This window comes from Ursus americanus, chromosome 14, assembly GCF_024610735.1.
Source record: "Ursus americanus isolate L20-20 chromosome 14, mUrsAme1.1.p, whole genome shotgun sequence".
NCBI lineage: Eukaryota > Metazoa > Chordata > Mammalia > Carnivora > Ursidae > Ursus > Ursus americanus.
This window is the reverse complement of record NC_142140.1, coordinates 44033996-44050488: the sequence shown is the minus strand read 5'-3', so window position 1 is coordinate 44050488 and position 16493 is coordinate 44033996. Positions and strand designations below refer to the sequence as shown.

Here is a 16493-nt window from a genome sequence, read left to right as displayed (position 1 = left end):
CCGAGACTCAGGTGCCAAACGGGAGACCTGTGTTCTTGGATGTCTGGGTTCACTCTCCCAACAAATCGGTATCAAATGTTTGCTCTATGTTGCTCCTCCCCAAATGCTCACCTCCCCATTTCCCAAACTCCAGCCCCAGGGCACCCTGGGTTCCGGCTCCTGAAGAACCCCTTTGCTTCCTTCAGACTAAGGTTTGTGTCTTCTCTGCATGTGTTTCTTGGCATCTGGGGGGTCTCAGTTTCTATATCTTTCTCCCCACTGTCTAGAAAGTTCCAAAACGTCCATGGACAAGGACTGAGCCATGCTACAAAGTGGATGGACCTCAAAAACGTCGTTCTGAGGGAGAAGAGCCAGACAAAACAGCCCACATGTTGTATGATCCCATGTACATGGAACGTCCAGAACAGGCAAATTCAAAGACGCAGGAAGATGAGTGGTTGCCAGGGGCTGGGAGGTGGGGGTTGGGGAGTGACTGCTAACGGGACGAGTGCACCCTTTGGGGTGATGAGAATGTTCTGGAACTGGACAGAGGTGATGGTTGCAGAACATAGTCAAAGTTCTAAATGCCGCTGAATTATAGATTTTAAGATGGTTAATTTTATGTTATGTGATTTTCACCTTAAAGAAAAATATTCATGGAACACAGGGAGACTAAAGAGCATGGTGAAGGTCTCTCCCGGAAGAGCATCTGGGAACTGTGGCCCAGGTGGGCTGGGAGAAAGCCCAGTCTCAGAGGAGTCCTGTCCCCGGGGGCAGCTGGGCCAGTCAGGGTCAGGCGCCCAGGAGGCCATGAGGTCAGAGCCATGGGAACAAAGAGGCAGTGTCCCAGGCCTGGCACAGTGGGGACGGGGACCCCGTGACCCCGCACAGAGCAGCCTTCACTGGTGGTAGGGCCCAGGCCAGGCCAGGGGGTGGAGTGGGCTGCGGGACTGATGCATGAGGCCTGGGGGAGGGGCAGAGACAGAGAGAGACAGAGACAGATTGAGAGAAACATAAAGAAAGATGGAAGAGATGGTTAGAGATAGGGCCAAATGCTTGGCCTCCTCTCAAGGGTCCTGAGACCCCTACCCCAGGAGATACCATCTATGTGTCCCATTTCACAGATGGAGAAACTGAGCCCTGAGGTGCCCAGACCCCTCGAGTACCCAGCTGCACATGGAGAGATGTACTCAGACAGAGCACCACCCCCCCTCCCCCCCCCCCCCGCCCCGGGGAGGCTGAGCTTTGCATCTTTGGGAATAAGCCTCATGCCCCAGGGCTGCCCCACCACCAAGGCTGGCCCCTCCAGGCCTCAGCTACCCCATCTGCAAAATAGGCAGTCGTGAGGATAAAGGAGGGCTGAGCTCCTGGCAGGTAATGCTCACCAGACAGCCAGTATAATTAATCATTGTTTGGGGGGCCCCCAGTGGCCTCTGCTCTAGTTGCAGCTCTTTCCCAGCCCCCCAAAGTCAGAGCAGCCACTGGAAAGACATTGAGGGAGGGAGAGGAGTGGAGGAGGGGGCAGAGCTGGACACAGATGCCCCCAGCTCCTTGGCGTCAGGGCTGGGTGCAGGGAGGGACAGAGGCTGGGAGGGATCCCAAGGGGGAGTCAGGAGGGATGCCCAGAGAAGGGGGCTCTTGAACTCGTTTATAGAAAGAGCATTCCTGGCAGAGGGCACAGCAGAAGCAAAAGTTCAGGAACATGCTTTGGGGAACATCAGGATGAACACGGCAGGTCTGGGGCTCCACAGGAGAGATGAAGGTGGTAAGGTAGATGGGGACCTCAGGTGCCACGCTGAGGGGCTGGGCTTTCTCCCAAGGGCACTGGGGAGCCATAGCAGATGTGTGAGCAGGACTCTAGTCACAGATGAGGTGGTGCTTCAACCCATATCAGAGTCAGGATCTGAAGCTTGCCCCGAGGTTCACCACACTTCTCCTTCCCCATGCCAAAGCTGCACTCCCACCTCCCTTGGCCTGCCTGCCCCCTACTCCAGGAAGCCCTTAGGGTCCCCTTATGGGCCCCTCCCTACTGTCCCAGAAACACAGCCGGAATATGCCTCTAGGGCTGCCCCACTTTCAGATGCCTCACTAGCTGCGGGGAGGGGGAGGCAGGAAGGACTGGGTTAAAAGGGGCCTCCGGAAATGGAAATCGTGACAGGAGGGACCACAGAATTTCCCCACCCCCTCTGTTTCCGTTTTCTTCCAGGGCAAGTGACCTGCTGTCGGAGGAGGGGGGCTGAGCTTCTTTCCAAGTGGCCACGAGACCCTCATGCCCCCAGAGAGCATCAAAGGAGAATGTTGAAGGATAAGTAGGAGTTGGCAAGGAGAAAAATCTGTTAGTTTATCAAACACATCATTCACCAATAAGAACATTCCTCATTCATTCAACCAGAACTTTCTGATGCCTCCAGGGGATCATTTGAGGATGTTGTAAAGAATACACAGAAAGGGCGTCTGGACGTCTGGACGGCTGAGTTGGTTGAACATCTGACTCTTGATTCCGGCTCGGTGGTGATCTCGGGGTCGTGGGATTGAGCCCTGCTTTGGGCTCTGTGCTGGGCACGGAGTCTTTTTGTCCCTCTCCCTCTCCTCCTCCCACTGCTCTTTCTCTCTCTCTCAGATAAATAAATAAATAAATAAATAAATAAATAAATAAATAAATAAATAAAATCTTAGAAAAACAAAAAAAGAATACACAGTAGGTTGGGACACCTGGATGGCTCCGTTGTTAAGCACCCAACTCAGGTCTTGATCTCAGGGTGATGAGTTCAAGCCCTGCATTAAAAAATATATATGTGCAGAAGGTTATCAAGAAACGAAACTCTTGTATTCATTCAACGATCCCACTCCCTGATGCCCCTTAGAGACATTTGAAGAGGGTTTTGATGGATGTGTAGAAGTTCACAGGAAAAAATGTATTCATTCAATCAGTGTTCTCTGATGCTTCTCAAAGAAAATTTGAAGTGGGTTTTGAAGGATGCATAGGTGTTCACCATGGGAAAATTTCACTCATTGATTCATTCATTCAGTCAGTCAGTCAGTCAGTCAGTAGGGAAATGTCCCCTGTTGCCCATTGAAGGTGTTGTCTTGGAAGTTCTATATAGTTCTCCAGATGCAGCAGGTGCATTTAATACCTCTCTGGTCCCCCCCTCCCAACAGCTCCCCATTTGCCTGGTCCAACCACCGCAGGTCCAGGGAACCTGTCTTCCCTGGGATTCCAGTCCAAGTCCCCAAGGCATACTGATTGACTGAGCTTAAGTTATCTGTCCTCCATGAGCCAATCACAGTGGCTGAGTCAGATGAACGTCTCTAGGTCACATGTCCACCCCGGCTTGGACTCAAGGAGAACTTTGAAGCAGAACAAACCCCAGATAGACCCATTGGTCACTCTAAGGGGTGAGCTTCCCATCACTTGGGGTAGGCAAGCTACAGCCCGAGGTCCATGTAGCAAAGGGTGGCCAGATAGAAAACGCCCAATTAGGGTTTTGGATAAACAACACAAAAGTGTTTAGCGTATCCGTTTACCAAGGGTTGCATGGGACATCCCCTGAAAAATTATTCATTATTTATCCGAAATTGAACTTAACTGGGTGACTGCCCTGGTTTGCTAGGTCGGTCATAACAAAGAGATGGAGTGGCTTCAGTAGGAAATGTATTTCCTTACAGTTCTGGAGGCTAGAAGTCCGAGATCAAGATATTGGCAGGTTTGATTTCTCCCGGGGTCTTTCTCCCCGGCTTGCAGATGGCCTCTTCCTTTATGTTCCCACGCTCTTCCCTCTGCATACGTCTGTGTCCTAATCTCTTATCAAGACACCACATCATGGATTAGGATTCACCAAAATAACCTCATTTTACCTTAATTACCTCTTTAAAGGCTCTATCTCTGGGGCGCCTGGGTGGCTCAGTCAGTTAAGCATCTGCCTTCAGCTCTGGTCGTGATATCAGGGTCCTGGGATCGAGCCCTGCATGGGGCTCCCTGCTCAGCGGGAAGCCTGCTTCTCCTTCTGCCTGCGCACCCCCACCCCCACTGCTGCTTGTGCTCTCTCTCCCAAATCAATAAATGCTTCTCCCTCTCCCTCTGCCCCACCCCCTGGTGCTCTCTCTCTCAAATAAATAAATAAATAAATAAATAAATAAATAAATAAATAAAATCTTTAAAAAATATATAAAGGCCCTATCTCCAAATACAGCCACATTCTGAAGTACGGATGGTGAGGATTTCAACATACAAATTCTGGAAGAACACTACTCAGCCCAGAACAGTGGCTGCTTTGGGCTGTCCATAACAGTCCGGCAGTTTTTGAAAAAGCTGAAATAGAGAGTTACCGTACGAGCCAGGGATTCTCCTCCTAGGTGTAAACCCAAGAGCGTGGACAGCATATGCCCACACCATAACTTGTGCACGAATGTTCATAGCAGCACTGTTCATAACAGCCACAAAGCAGGAAAACTCAAATGTCCATTAACAGATGAATGAAGAAACAGAATGCGGTCCATCCACACTGAATATTATTCAGCCAGAAAAAGGAATGAAGTACTGATTCAAGCTATGACGTGGATGAACCTTGAAAATGCACTGAGTGAAAGAAGCCAGACACAAAAGGCCCCGTGTTGTGTGATTCCATGTATACGAAATGTTTACAACAGGCAAATCCGCACAGACATGTCGTTGCCAGGGGCTGGGGAGGGAGGACTGCGTATGGGTAAAGGTTTTCTTTTAGGGTTGATGAAATGTTCTGGGATTAGACAGTGATGATGACTGCAGAACTCTGAGAATATGCTAAAAACCACTGAATGGTACTCTTTAAAAAGGTAAACTTTTTAAAAGTTAAAAATAAATTTAAAAATTAAAAGGTATGTTTTATGGTGTATGAATTATATGTCAATGTAAACATGTGTATGAGAAAAACAAGCGTTGTCAGGGAGTCCCATATTTTTATGTGCTCAGTCTGGCCATTGTAATTTGGTAATTTGGTAGGAGCCTAGAGGACCTCAAAGACAGTTGGGCTCTCCCTAGGGTCTCCTCCAGCCTGAGAAGATACTGCACTGCCTAGGTCCAACAGTGGGGTAGCCAAGGAACCTGCAGCTGCAGAGACAGTGGAGTTCCAGTGAAAGAGAGAACAAGGATGCCATCTTAGGACCTTGGGCTTTTCCCTGCCTCAGTTTCCCTTCTGCAAAGTGGAGCTGACCAATTATCATCAGATACCTGTGAAAGGTGGTCCTCATGAGGCACTTAGCCAGGTGCCCAGTTGGCTCGGCAAAAGCAGCCATCCTCAAAACAGAAACTGACAACAGTGGCTTCCTGTTCTTGTAAATAAAGTTTTATTGGGGCTAGGGCCAGGATTAGGGTGAAACAAGAGAGGTAGGGTCATGTAAAGGCAGAGTCTGATACTGTTTTTGTTTGAAATTGTGATGTTTAGTTCATCAAGCATCGTTTGCATTAGTTTAGATTCTTTAAATATCATATTAAAATCTCGTGTATCTTAATTACTTATATTTGTGGGCCCTCTTAAATTTTGAATGGAACTGAATGCTTCAGTCACCTCACCCTGGAACCAGCCCTGTTGTGTGCCCGGGGTACATTAACATACTTCTAGGAGCCTCAGTTTCTTCATCTGTACAATGGGGATGATAATGTTCCCTTACTTCTAGGAGAATTCATTGGGGAAAAAAATGTTTTCATCTTGGCTGGGGGGGTAGGGTGGGGCCTGGAAGGGCGGTCCGGCGATCCAATGGAGGCGGGGCCTTTCCAGGAGGGTTCCGAAGGAGGGGCGGGACCAGGCCACATCAGCTGACCGGCTTGACCAATGGCGCGGGGTGGCGGGGCTTGGCAGGTTGGGGCGGGGCCGGGGGCGGGCCGGGCGGTGCGGACTAGCGGGCCATGGACGAGCCGAGCCTCCTGCGGCGCCGAGGGCTCCAGGTGAGGCCCCTGCGTGGGCGGGCGGAGGGCACAGCAGAGCAGACCTGGCCTGGGTGCCAGGGGCGGGGCTTCGGCGTCCGGAGAAACTGAGGCGGAAGGCGGGGCGCGCGCTCCGGTCGCTCCCTCTGCCCACCCGCTTCTCAAAGTGCTTTTTGCTTAGTCGGAAGGGGATATACCCCGTTTGACATATGGGGAAACTGAGGCTCCAAGCGCTAGCGTGGGAGAAAGGGACTGAGGGCTGCGCCCCTTCCCACCAGCTGCTCTAATAATAATATGAGCAACAGCAGCCTTTGCGTGCTCACCATATGTTCATCCTTGTATTAATCATTTTACTAGTGGTATATTAATATTAATTAATGTGTATAATTACCTGCCTCATGCAGTTGCTGCGCCACCGCGCCCCAGCCTCAGATCACCCCTAAGCTGAGCCGGGGAGGCTGGGGCTGTCCAGGCGCCCATTTGTCAGACAAGGAAACTGAGGCTGGAGTCTGGAAAAGTCACAAACTCGAGGTGGCCCAACGGGGATTCAGTCCGGCGGCCTTAACTAGCTCTCTATCGCACAGAGCACTGCCAACTGGCTGCGGCGGTTGGGGGGGGGGGCGGGAGCCACTTTTGCTTCTCGGGACCTCAGTTTCCCCGTTTGCTGTAAGGACCCTCCTTTTCTGACTTCTGGCCCTGGCTTTGTGTTTGGGAGGCTGCGTTACCAGGACGTAAGAACAGGGGTGTCAGAATTTGAGCCCACGCAGGGGGCCCTGTGACGCCCGGTGGGCAACTTCTTTGACCTTTCTGGGTCTCTTGTGCAAAGGGAATTAAGGTGATCTAGCCAGTTCCCTCTGGGGCTTAGACCACACCCTTAAGAAGCTCCCAGGTTGCCGGTCGGGAACCTGAAATGCATCATTTACCCAACAAACATTTATTGAGTGCCTGCTGTGTGCCCGGCAGTGGAGAGGCAGCGGGGTCTCCTGGATCTCCCAGCCTGTTGGGGGAAACAAACCCAGGGAGTGGTCAGCTGCAGTGTGGGACGCTCGGGCACACTTGGAGAAGGCGCCTGAACCAAGCGTTGCTGGGTGGCCTTGGAGCAGAGGAAGCAGGCGCGGGTGGCGGGGCAGGTGGGGTGGGTGTATGGGGAAATAGAAGAGTCTGAGGGACGCTAAACCCTTGAAAGGACGGGGTGGGGGGTGGGTCAGGGAGGGCAGGGCCAGAGCTGCAGGGCAGAAACACCCCCACCCCTACCCCCACCCCCGCCAGGCGTGGCGGGGGAGGGGGCCGAAAGGGGAAAGTCCCGAGGCCAGAGGTAGGAGTGAGGGGGGCCTGGGCGTAGAGGAGGGGGCGGTGAGCAGTGGGGTGTTGTGGGGGGACAGGCCCCGCCCCGAGCCCCAGTTAGACTCGAGCCCCGCCCGCGGCCTCTTAAAATAGAGAAACTGCCATCGGGTAGGCGAATGGGGGCGCTGCTGACGTCAGGAAGTGGGGGCCTGTTCCATGGGGAGAAGGCATCCGTACCCTGATGACGAGTGCCATGCTACAAAAGGGGAAACTGAGGCTCAGAGAAGTGTAGCCACTGTTCAGGTGTCACAGCATGCAGGTGACAAGAGGCAGGATTTGAACCCAAGCAGGTCTGGCTCCCCCTCCAGACCAGCCCTGCACTAGCAGGCCTTCCTCCATGGAGGCAGAGGGACAAGTAGGGACCGCCCAGATGGGTGAAGGAATTCTGGGCGGAGGGCACAGCCTGTGCAAAGGCCCAGAAGCATGTAACGCTATGTGTTGTATGGGAAAACTAGAAGCCATTTCTTAGTGCTCGAGCTGGGTGTGGGAGAGGGGACCGTCTGTCTCAGGGGCTTCCAGCGCTGATTTCCAAGAGGTTAGACTTTGCCCCAGAGTGACGGGGAGCTATGGGAAGTGCTGGAGCAGGGAAGGACACACCAGATCTGAGGGCTTTGGAAGAATCCTCTGGAGCCGGTGGAGGGTAAAGAGGGGGCTAGAAGCCTGAGAGGGTCCTGGAGTGAACGACCAAGTAGGACACTATGAAAAATAGATTTTTTTTCAAGATTTTATTTATTCATTTGACAGAGAGCGCGAGCACAAGCAGGCAGAGCGGCAGGCAGAGGGAGAGGGAGAAGCAGGCTCCGCGCTGAGCAGGGAGTCCGATTCCGGGCTCGATCCCAGGACCCTGGGATCATGACCCGAGCCAAAGGCAGACGCTTCACTGACTGAGCCACCCAGGTGCCCCTCTTTTTTTTTGTTTTTTTTAAGATTTTATTTATTTAGATAAATAAGTATTAAAAATATATATATTTTCGGGGCACCTGGGTGGCTCAGTCAGTTCAGTGTCTGCCATCGGCTCAGGTCATGATCCAGGGTCCTGCGATGGAGCCACGTGTTGGGCTCTCTGCTCAGCGGGGAGTCTGCTTCTTCTCCCTCTGCCTGCTGCTCTGCCTGCTTGTGCTCGCTCTCTCTCTGTCAAATAAATAAATAAATAAATAAAATCTTAAAAAAAAAACAACCAATATTTTATTTATTTGAGAGAGAGAGAGAGAGCACGCGCGCACATGAGTGGGGGGAGGGGCCCAGGCAGAGGGACAAGCAGACTCCTCCCCGGAGCAGGACGCAGGGCTCAATCCCACCACCCAGAGATCGCGACCTGAGCCGAAATCAAGAGTCAGACGCTCAATCCACCAAGCCACCCAGGTGCCCCAGATAATGAAAATAATTTTTAAAAATAATATTAGTATGGTTATCGCATTAACGGGCACCTGCAAGTGCTAAACACTGAGCGTGCATTTAATTCTCGTCACAGCGCAAGTGATCAGTGCTATTAGTAGCCTCCTTTTTCAGAGGGGGAAACTGAGGATCAGAGAGGGAGAGTAAGAGATTTGGAATTCTAGCCAGTCTGGCTCCTGTGGGTACAAAAATGTTGAGGGCCTCAGTTTGGGCCCTTAGCTATACAGTCCCCCAACTGGAGCTCTGTTAGTGGGCCCAGGAGCACCCCGGGCCAGCGTGCTGGTCAGAGTCATTCAGGTACTCTGGAGGCTGACCCTTGCCAGAGGTCAAAGAGTCAATTCATAAAAGCTTGAGGAAGCGGAGGGGACTCGGGTCAGCTGCTGACTGGGCAGTCCAGGCTGTAGCTCTGGGCATGCTGGCCAGTCTGGTTGTTCCAATGTCCCACGCGCAGTTGGCTGTGTGCTGGGAGGTGGTAAACAGGACCTGTCTGGCCCTCTGCCCACGAGTTTGTGTTCGGTCACGGCAAGAGCCGGCCCCTGGGCCCTCATGCTTTGACTTAAGCTCCGTCTTCTGTGCAGCGTTTCTGGGTGCCAGTTCATGCAAGCTGTTATTGCTACAACTATTATCTTATTATTTTATCATCATTTTTATCATCCCCCACTTGGACCTTTGCTTCACAAAGGACAGAATTTTAAAACCCCAGGTCCCCAGATCCAGGGGCAGTGAAGGTGGCCAGAGCTTGTGTCTGAACTTTGTCTCTGCTGCTGCTGGAGGGGTACCCGGGAAGGTCCATCCTGCCTCCTCGTGGCCCACATCCACTCATTCTGCTCCTCCCAAAAGCCCTCAGGCTGGTGCTGTGTGGTCCCTGCTGACTTCTCTCCCTGCACTGCAGCTGCCAACTTCCCATGGGGCTTGGTGCCAACCGGGCTGAGTCCCACCTTCACCCTACAGATTCCCATTAGCCTGACACCCCCCTCCAGGAAGCCTCTTGCCTCCCCCCACCCTCCAGCCCCTTCTCTCCCTCTGGGTCCTCACTAATGCTTCCAGAATAGGGTTGTCCATGCCCTGCTCTGTCTTCTCCAGCTTGGGGGTTCCTCAGGATGGCACTGAGGCTTCTGACTGGGAGGCAGCATGGCCCAGCCCAGCCAAGAACACAGAGGATGCCGTAAATATTATCTTTAAAGGGCAGTTCCAAGGGATCGGGCCCCCACCTATCCCAGTCTACGCGGGAGTCACTCCTTGGGGAACAGCCTGCAAAGAGGGGGCTGAAGACGGAAGCAGATGGCTCTGGGAGCAGAGGGTCCGGGGGCGGTGCCGGGAGAGTTCCATGTGGTCCTAGCTTTCTACAGAGCCTTTGCAGGGGGCTGCCGACCTTCCCTCGCTGCTCTCTGCCACTTCACATCTTGTTGTATTTTGGAAGCAAATTAAAATTTGTGGTTCAATTAGTGGTTATTATTAACTTCACAAAATCACTGTCTTGGCTCGGATTTATCGAAGCCTCCCCCCAGTGTCAGGCGCTTGGCTTGCTACTTGATTCCTTCCAGGACCTTGTGTCACCGGGAGGCTTTCCAAATGAAGAAACTGAGGCACAGACGTGTGAAATTGCTTGGCAGGGGCCACACAGCTTGGATGAGGGGGAGCTTGACGGGGAACCCAGGACTGCAGGGCTTTGGAAGGAAATGCTTGGGATGGGGGGAGGGGTGCAGCCAGTAGCCCTGGGCTCAGATGCCGGCTCCTCAGTCAGGTTAGAGGAGAGGGGTATTAAGCTGGCATAAGATCCCAAAACAATTGGAGGGGGCTGAAGGAGGCCTTAATGGTGGTGGTGGTTCCTGGGACTATGATCAATTGCCCTGAATGATAGTGAGCTCCTGGTCCCCAGAGGTATTCAGGCAGACAGAAACATCTCGGGATGGCAGGTCAGCCTCTTCCCATCTTGAACAGCTCGGTTTTGCTTTGTGGACTCAAGGTAGCTGGGGTCAGGCCTCGGGGTGACACCCCAATCCTGTGGACCCTCCCCTTCCCCAGCTGGGGGACCCAGCCAACCTCTCCCAGCCCTGTCCTGCGCGGGGCAGCTTCCGGCCCCCTTGAATTGGCTGCGGAGGCCGATGACGTCAGTGGTTGCCATGGTGAACGCCCCGCTCTGGATGTGGGCAGCCCAGAGCCCACCTAGGTAAAAATAGTCGTGTGTCCTCGGCGCGATCCCGCCCTGGCGTGTGTGTGTTGGGGGTGGCGGGGTGGGGAGGGATGTCCGGAGACCTGGATTCTCCGCCTTGTCTCTGCCAAAAGACATGGGCAGCTGGCTTCCCTCTGCGCCTCAGTTTCCCAGCCAGTAAAATGGCCCCTGCTCCTGGTCTGTAGTAGGCGGCTCAGTAAATGTAAAATGTATCCAGTCTTATGATAGTCGGCCTAGGCCCTTGCTGAGCCCAACAATAACACAGCAACACACAACAGCAACAGGAATACTGACCGATCATCATTACCGAACCCTTCTGATGTTACTTCCGCATTAGAGATGGGAAAATCAAAGCAGAGATAATACAAGTTACTTGCTCAGGGTCCCACAGCCAGGAAGGAACAAAGAATAAGTAGATCTGGACCCAGGTCTGAGTATCCCCAGATTCTAAACTGGTGCTACATGGCCTTTTGAGAATTTAAAAACCTTGGGTGAGCCACATTTGAGGGTGGACTCTGGGGTCACCGTGGACCCCAAGTGCAGGGCTTTTTGCCCTGATGAGGACACCCAGGGTTGGTGCAAGTCAGCTTGCTGAGCTCTAAAAGCGTCTTCAGTGGGGAGTCACAGATCAGGGCCCCCACCCTGCACCAGTTCCCAGGACACAGATCTGGGGAATGGCTTTCAGATCTGGGAGGGGGCAGGGTGAGGATGAGTCAAAAATCTCCCTTTCCTCAACAGATTGTTAGTATTTAGCCACTATTGACATACTTCTTTATAAATATAACTAATTTGTTACTTAAAATAATGAAGCTGTTTTTAGTGCAGGCAGGGTATGAGCTGGGCAGAGCGGTGACTGGGAGTCTGGGAGGGCTTCCCGGAGGAAGGGATGCCTGAGCTGAAGGATGATGTGCAATTAACTAGCACCAGAGGGGAGGGAAGGCAGTCCTGGCAGAAGACACAGCTGGCGCAAAGGCTCGGAGGCAGGGCAGAGCCCAGCGTGTGGGGCAGCAGAAAGGAGGCATTGGCTGGAGCTGGGTGATCCAGGGGCCAGCGGGGCAGGGGGGTGTGTGTGAGGTGGGTGGAGGGCCAGGGATGTGAGGGGCTTGTCTCCATGGGAATGACCCCTGTTTCCTCTCATTTCAGAAGGAGCTGAGCCTGCCACGCCGGGGACGTGGGTGAGTTCATCTAAGGCCAGTGGGCTGGGCTGGACCCTGGGGTCCTGAGCACAAATTTTTCATCAGCAGCCTCCAAACTGTGAATTTATTTAATTATTATAACAAAGCTTTTCACCTTGATCCTTTCCCCTGGTGTTTGCGACATGCTTCAGAAGTGCTTCGCTTGGCTCTCACGAGCTGGGAGGCCCAGGCCAGTTTGCAATTGAGGAAACAGAAGGGCAGTAGGGTTGTACCACTGACACAAGGGCATCCAGCCTGGAAAAGGGAAAATTATCTTGCATCTAGAGTCCAAACTATAGAATTCCAGCCCTGTATCCTGGAACCAGCTTGCATGCTTCCCATGACGGGGTGCTCACTTCCAGGAAACAGGTAGAAAAGTGTATTCTTCAGGGTCACATTAGCGTTCGTCGGTAGTTTGGCATTTTCGGATCCCAAAAGCTCACAGAACATTTTGGTCAGTGCCTTTGCCAGTTTATGGATGGGAAACCAAAGCCCAGGACCAGGAGGGGGGCTTTACCTTGTGTTGGTGGTCCAGAGGTGTGTGAGTGCAGACAACCCCTCTTTGGGGGCTGTGTTGGCCTGAGGGGTAGGAATTCTCTTGCCCTGCAGTGAAATCACGCACTTAACAAACTTTTTTTTATAAGTGCCTACTGTGTGTTGGTCCCTGTTCCAGGCACAGGGGCCCCAGAGACAGGATCCAATGCTGGACCCTGCCCATGAGCTCACACTGTCTTGGGGAGAGTGATGGTGAAGTGATACTATGCAGGGGAGAAATAAACTGAGACAGAGGGACTAGGGGGCAGCTTTAGCCCTGAAGATGTGGGGCCTCTTGGAGGAGGTGACATTTGAGCCTAGATCTGGAAAAGGAGGAAGAAGCAAAGGGGAAAATCCGAGGGGAACGGCATTCCAGCTAGAGGGAACAGCATGGGCAAAGGTCCTGGGGTGCAAACCAGCTTGGCATTGAAAGAACACCATGGAGACAGGGATAGCTGGAGTGAAGAGAGCACAGGGGAGGAGGAGGGAGAGGGAAGGGGGAGGTCCTGGGGGTTGGATGAGAGTTTGAAGTCTGATGGTGGGGGTGGGGTCAGACTGGCCCTCAAGCCCAGACCATCTGTTCTAGTTGTACTGGGGATAGTGCAGCTGGTGGGGAGGAGCCTGAGGGGCCCAGTAGGGGCAGGGCTCCGACATTGACCAGAAGGCGGGCACTGTCTCTGGCCTTTGCCCAGGCTGGGGGCGGGGTGGTGGACAGGAAAAAGTCAAACCATGGAGGACAAAGTCCTGGGCTACTGGGGCAGGACGAGGACAAAGACTCCCTGAGAGCTGTCTACTCTCTGGTACCTGCCGTGTTCCTGACTGGGTCCAAGCGGGGTGTCAAGGGGGCCATAGCCAGACACAAACAACCCCGGACTCTTGGGATCTGCGATGGACAAAGGGGAGGGTGGGACTCGGGGTGCCATGGGTCGTTGTGTAGGGACGGCTCCGCGAAAGAGGGACCCGTGGGAATGAACTCAGATGTGGGTGAGGGGGACGACGCTCCTGACTGCCAACCCGATGAAGCAAAGGCCTGGAGGCGTGGACCCGGCCTCTGGTGTGCGCGGGAATGCGGAGACCGCCGCGAGGGGCACCGAACGCTGTGCTGAGCTGCTGGGGTGGGGGAACAGGGGCCGGACGCGCTCAGAACCGGGGTGCGAGAGACCCACCCCCCGAGGGGCGGGGCGAGGGCAAAGACCCGGCCGCAGCCGGGAAGGGGCGGGGCCAGGCGATGGAGCAATATTGCCGATCCAGGAGACAGTGACCGCCCTTCCTTTCCGGCAGCGCAGCCCGGGGGCCCGAGACCCGGCAGCCTTGGCGTCGCTCTCCGGGAGGGGGTGGCACCTGCGACTCCAGCCTCCCGCAACCCGACTTTTCCTGCTGGGCTGGGCCTGCGCGCAGGTGCGGGGCTCTGAGCCCCGCCCCGAGGAGGAGAGAGCCCGCCCCCCGCGCCCCCAGCGGCCCAGCCTCCGCGCCGCGTCGGTCGCGCCCGCCAGGCGTGCTGTCCCCACGTCCGCGTCTGTGGGTCTGTCCGATCGCGCCACGATCGGGGTTTGGGGCCACAAAGGGGGTTTTGGTACCCGGCCGCGTAGACGCAGCCCCGGCCTCGGCATGAAGTCTCGCAGGGACAAGCTGCACATCCCGGCGCTGACCCTCGAGTGAGTGCTTGTCGGAGAAGGGGGGAAATAGGGTGGGGGTGGGAGAGAAGCAGACAGACAACCACCCTTACCCCGCGTCTCTGTTTAAATCGCCCAGAGTCGCGCCGCCGCCTCCGGGGAGCCCTCCGGGGTCATCATTCAGGCCCCGCCCTCGCAGCCTGCGAGAGACCCAGAATTCCGGGCCTTGGGGCCCCTTCTCCCTAAGGGAACCTAAGCCATGGTCCGTCTCCGGATTTGGCCACACGCAGGGGCCACCACCAGGTTCAACGTCCCCGGCCTCTTTCTTTGCAGTCTGTCTCTGAGCAGCCAGAGCCCATCTTTGCTGAGCCCCAGCAGCCCCTGCAGCCCCTGCAGCCCCTCGCTGGGCCTGCACCCCTGGAGGTAAGTGACAGCACATGGGGGCGGGGCTCGGACGTTGCCCTGGCACCCTAGAGCCTTGGAAGCCACCTAGACCCAGCCTCCTCACCAAGGTACTGTGAGCTGGTGACATCACCTCTCTGGGACTCAGTTTACCCTCCATAAAATGAAACTGCTATCCACACTAGGGCCTTGATAGGGAAATTCCATTTTCAGCCCTAGCCAACAAGTCCTCCATCCGACAGGTGGCTAAGATGAGGCGAGAACTTGAGCTGTTGCCCAAGGACATCCTTGAGACAGGTGCTGGGTTCCCAGCCTGCTCTGGGCCCTCCCTACTGAACCAGCCTGGCCTTCCAGGCTAGGACCTCAGGGGCCCTCCCCACACCCAGCTCAGCTGGTCAGAAAGCTCCTCCCTCTGAATGTATAACACACACACACACACACACACACACACACACACACACCCCCAAGGCGGAGAGTTCACCAAGACAGCCCCATGCACTGAACCCGGCAAAGTGGTGTAGGGAGGAAAGAACCAGTCTGACTGAGTGCCAGCTCTGTACCACATACCTTCTGTTTCCTCCACAACCCCCGGAGGGAGGTGCCCTTCCTGACCCCGTTTCTTAGCTGGGGAAACCGAGGCTCTGAGAGGAGACACCTGTTCTCCTGGTTCGGTATGTCTGGAGATTAAGCATCAGGGCCAGCTTGGCTGCCAGAGTCTTTTGAGGGTTTGAGCCACCCTCTGTGACCGGCACATCGCAGGGTCTTGCCCGCTGTACAGGAGGGAACATCAAGGTTATCATGGGCTCTTCGCAGAGCTTGGGAAAAGTTCAGCGAAGTGACAGATGTGTGAGTCAGTGATGTCTAGAATTCGAGAGCCCATCAATCATTTATACCTTAATATGAATGAGCTGCTTAGATTCTTTCCATAGACCTTTAATGGGGAGAACAGAGAAGAATTTGGAGCCCACACTGGGTGCTGGGTAACAGACAGTTACCTTCATTAAGTGGGCACATACTGCAAGCCAGGTGCTAAGGGCATAGCTGTGAACAAGACTGACACAGCCCCTCCTTCAAGGGGCTCTCAGTCAGCTCTCAGGAGGTGGGCAATAAACAAGTGAATGGACAAACAGGATACACTCAGATGGTGACCTCTTGGGTGAGGTGGTATTTTATTTTATTTTATTTTATTTTATTTTATTTTATTTTATTTTATTTTATTTTATTAAGATTTTATTTATTTTGACAGAGAGAGAGAGCACAAGCAGAGGGAGTGGGAGAGGGGGAAGCAGGCTCCCCGCTGAGCAGGGAGCCTGATGTGAGGCTCCATCCCAGGACCCTGGGATCATGACCTGTGCCAATGGCAGATGCTTCACCAACTGAGCCACCCAGGTGCCCCAGGGAGGTGGTGTTTTAGTCAAAGCCTAGGCAGAGCTAGGGGAAGAGAGGCACCGGACAATGGGAACTGCACATACAAAGGTCCTGAGGCAGGACCAAGATTTTTAAAGCCTCTGTGGCTGCTTTGGGGGAAGAAAGGTCTGCTGGGGGCAGGTGACAGTAATGGAGGTGGCAGAGTCAGGGAGGTGACTAGGACAACATCTGGGTAGGAGATGGTGGGGCGTGGACCAGGTCGGGGTGTCCAGTGGGAGGCAGGGACTGCTGTACCCCCCATTTAGGGGAGGAGGAAACTCAGAACTTAAGAGTGTGTTGTCCAGGGGTACCCTGGGAGAGAGTGTCAGGCCAAATCTGACACTGACTCCTTGGCCTCCACTGCCTGTGAGGAAGAGATGAGGGGAGGCACCTGTTGCGGATAACTGAGTTTTACCAGGAGCAAATGGAGGCTGAGTGTTTGGGGCTCTGAGCAGAAAAGCGTCCTCACCCTCCACCAGAGGGCAGCAGAACCACATCACCTTGGGCTAGGCAAGGAAATGGGCCCCTGCCTCCCCTGCCCCAAGCACCCTAGGAATAAGCCTAATTTGTTC

At 54.2% G+C, this 16493-nt stretch overlaps 1 protein-coding gene across 10 annotated transcripts in view; it reads left to right on the top strand.

Moving 5' to 3' along the window:
- Positions 1-5834: 5834 nt before the first annotated feature.
- MAST3 (microtubule associated serine/threonine kinase 3) overlaps positions 5835-16493 on the top strand; it is a 37978-nt gene continuing 27319 nt past the window's right edge. For 2 of the 10 annotated variants that reach the window (XM_045778427.2, XM_045778426.2), the window contains exons 1-2: positions 13166-14154; positions 14446-14535. In XM_045778427.2, the coding sequence (XP_045634383.2) occupies positions 13478-14154; positions 14446-14535 (767 nt within the window). In that variant the 5' untranslated portion in view covers positions 13166-13477. Of the gene's footprint in view, positions 5900-11933; positions 11966-13165; positions 14155-14251; positions 14536-16493 lie in introns of those variants that run through there. The other 8 variants (XM_045778429.2, XM_045778428.2, XM_045778432.2 and 5 more) reach the window with 5 other exon arrangements.